Here is a 2,589-nt window from a genome sequence, read left to right as displayed (position 1 = left end):
GGATGGGCAAATGTTAACATCGATGACAACTCTTCAAGAAAGAAGAGCTACAGTTCCTTTCCTCTTTTTTTTTTTTTTTTAATAAAAGAAGAATGAGGCTTGCAAATGTGCCAAGCAAGTGAAAACCAATCTTGTCACTGAGCCTTCTGGTGACTCAGAGAGTGCTTAGAGAGCTCCTTGCAAAGCCAAAAGGAAAGCTGAATCTCTTGACTGTCCTGCCTGCTCAGAGCTCTCCAATCTTTGACACCACTCAGGAGCCAGTGGCTTTCCAACAACTGAGGTGTGGTTCTCTGCTGGGGTATATATTTAGGGTCAGAGGTGAGGGCCAAAGCCTCTCTTAGTCATAGGCTATGTATTTGCCTTTTGTTATCTTTTCCTGAACATCAGAGGAACCGTGGAAGAAAATGAAATACAGAACAACAACAACAAAAAAGGAACTTGGACCAAAAGAAGCAGATCTCATCTCTCTTCAGAAGCTGTTTTAGAGATGAGTAATATCAGGCCACTGGGTCACAACATAGAGGTAAGTTTACCGAATAGCAGCAACAACGAAGAAACAATTGCTGGTGGACACACCAAAGTGAATGGTAACAGCTCCGCCACACCCCCCAGCCCCAGCCCAGGGGTGGCTGGGGACTGAGAGAATTTCCAGGGGCTGCTTTTTCACCTGGGAGTGCAGAGAACTCAAACTCCTCCTCTAGCTTCCACAGCACTGCCCACAGGCATGGCTTCTCTCCAGACCCTTCTGGAACCATCCTGCTTATTCCTTTGTGGCCACCCTGGGTGCCAAAATGGACCAGTGCAAACAACCTCTGAGCAAGCAATCAGTTCTGTGATCTAAAGCTGCTGGACTTGCTGACTGAAGAAAACTGTGCAGGACCCTTTCTTTGCAAAAACCGTGCCTAAGGGGCAGTTCAACTTTGCGCTTCTCCTGGCTTCTCCGTTCCATGATCAGTGTCACTGCCTGCCAACTGCAGTCACTAATAGTAGGGCCCTAGCTTTTCATATCCTAAGTAACTAGGCCACTCGGGAAATAGACCATAAGAACACCTTGGGCTTCCAAACTGGTCAAAGGCTATTCCAAAATCCGGTCCATTTTGTGGTTCCATCATTCCCTGAGTGGCTTTTAGCTCTGCTCGGATGATCCTGTAGTTTTTGCCTCTGTTGCTGTCCCAATATGCCTGGCCATTACACTCATAACACACAGCAAATTCTATTCTTTCATAGGACTGAATTTTCTCGGGGAGGCTGATGTCAAAGGAGAACGTGTCCCTGTCGGACCCGGCATAAGTGTCTTTCACATACTGACAAGGAAAGTCTGTGAAGCTTTTCCAAGTGTCAAATGTCATTCTGATTTTCACAATCTTCTCGAAGGCCAGGTTCTGAACCTTCACGGTCCCTGCGAGGGCTTTGTCTTTCAACACGCAGTTTTCCAGGCAGACATGATTGGTCTGAAGACGGTTTCTAAAGTCTAAGTAATCTGCAGAGGGTTGTGAAAAATCCAGAACAAAGCTCTCGCTCTCTGCTGTCGTCAGACTCACCAGGTTGTCTAGTAGCTCGGTGATGTTGAATGGAATATCTAATGGGTCATCGAATTCTGAGAACACTTTGACCATTGTCAGGGCCAGCCCTTGGTTGTCTGCAAAGGAAACCCGCTTTTTCACCTTTTTCTCAGGGACTGTTGGGGTCACCATTCCACCGGCTTCCGTCCTGCTGGTTAGCTGAATGCAGGGCCTCAGGGGCTTGCTCAGCTTCGGGGATACCTTGAATGCAAAGCGCTCTCGACGCAGAGAAGGAGCCATGCTGTTGTATCTGTACTCTATATCCACGGCCATCATGGGGTTAGATGAATAGGTTAGAACTCTGCGAAAGGGAGGAGACAGAAAAGAACAAAGGGATCAGACAGATATTCAAACCCTCCTTCCAGCAGACACTTGGCAAACACTTTCCTTGATCTGTGGTCACTGCCTAGTGTTCTCTCACAGGACATACAGTTCAGGAAAATTGAGTGTGTGTGTGTGTGTGTGTGTGAGAGAGAGAGAGAGACTGATAGACAGACAGACAGACAGAGACAGAGAGAGTATAGGAGGATATTTGAGATTTAAAAAAGTATAGAACTTACTAGTCCCAAAACAAATTAATAGGTTTACCTATCATGACATTACTGTGCCACAGAGGATAATAAAAATGGCATATTATTTACAAAATTTCTCAAACTTATATAAGGAACCCCCTTTGTTGGCAGAGTGTTTCCATACTGAGCTGTACAAAGGAGCACACTTTGATAAATGCTTCTGTTATCAATTCACAAGTAAAGGTTGCACTTATTTATGGAGGATGACATAATGACTTGACATATGTATACATTTTAGAATGCCCCAAACAAACTATTTAATATATGCATTATTGAACACATTGATTATTGTGTGTGTGTATACAGTAAGCATTTTTCAAGTTGTTATTGTTGTTAACTGTAATCACCACAGTGTACAATAGATCTCTTCAATTTATTCTTCCAGAGGCACATAAATGTTCCATATGTAGAGTCCTTCAGTCAGTATTACCATCCTTGGCCCTCTAAATGCGCAG

General features: G+C 44.5%; 1 protein-coding gene across 1 annotated transcript; it reads right to left on the bottom strand.

The window, feature by feature from the left end:
- Positions 1 to 667: 667 nt before the first annotated feature.
- Ppp1r3b (protein phosphatase 1 regulatory subunit 3B) lies at positions 668 to 1,858 on the bottom strand. Its single transcript, XM_042701067.1, has one exon. The coding sequence runs from the start codon at positions 1,836 to 1,838 to the stop codon at positions 981 to 983; it is 858 nt and encodes a 285-aa protein (XP_042557001.1). The 5' UTR covers positions 1,839 to 1,858; the 3' UTR covers positions 668 to 980.
- Positions 1,859 to 2,589: the final 731 nt, after the last annotated feature.

Source organism: Dipodomys spectabilis, unplaced genomic scaffold, assembly GCF_019054845.1.
Source record: "Dipodomys spectabilis isolate Male_0828 unplaced genomic scaffold, ASM1905484v1 ptg000009l, whole genome shotgun sequence".
Classification (NCBI taxonomy): domain Eukaryota; kingdom Metazoa; phylum Chordata; class Mammalia; order Rodentia; family Heteromyidae; genus Dipodomys; species Dipodomys spectabilis.
The sequence above is the reverse complement of the archived record's forward strand: the minus strand, read 5'-3'. Positions and strand labels throughout refer to the sequence as shown.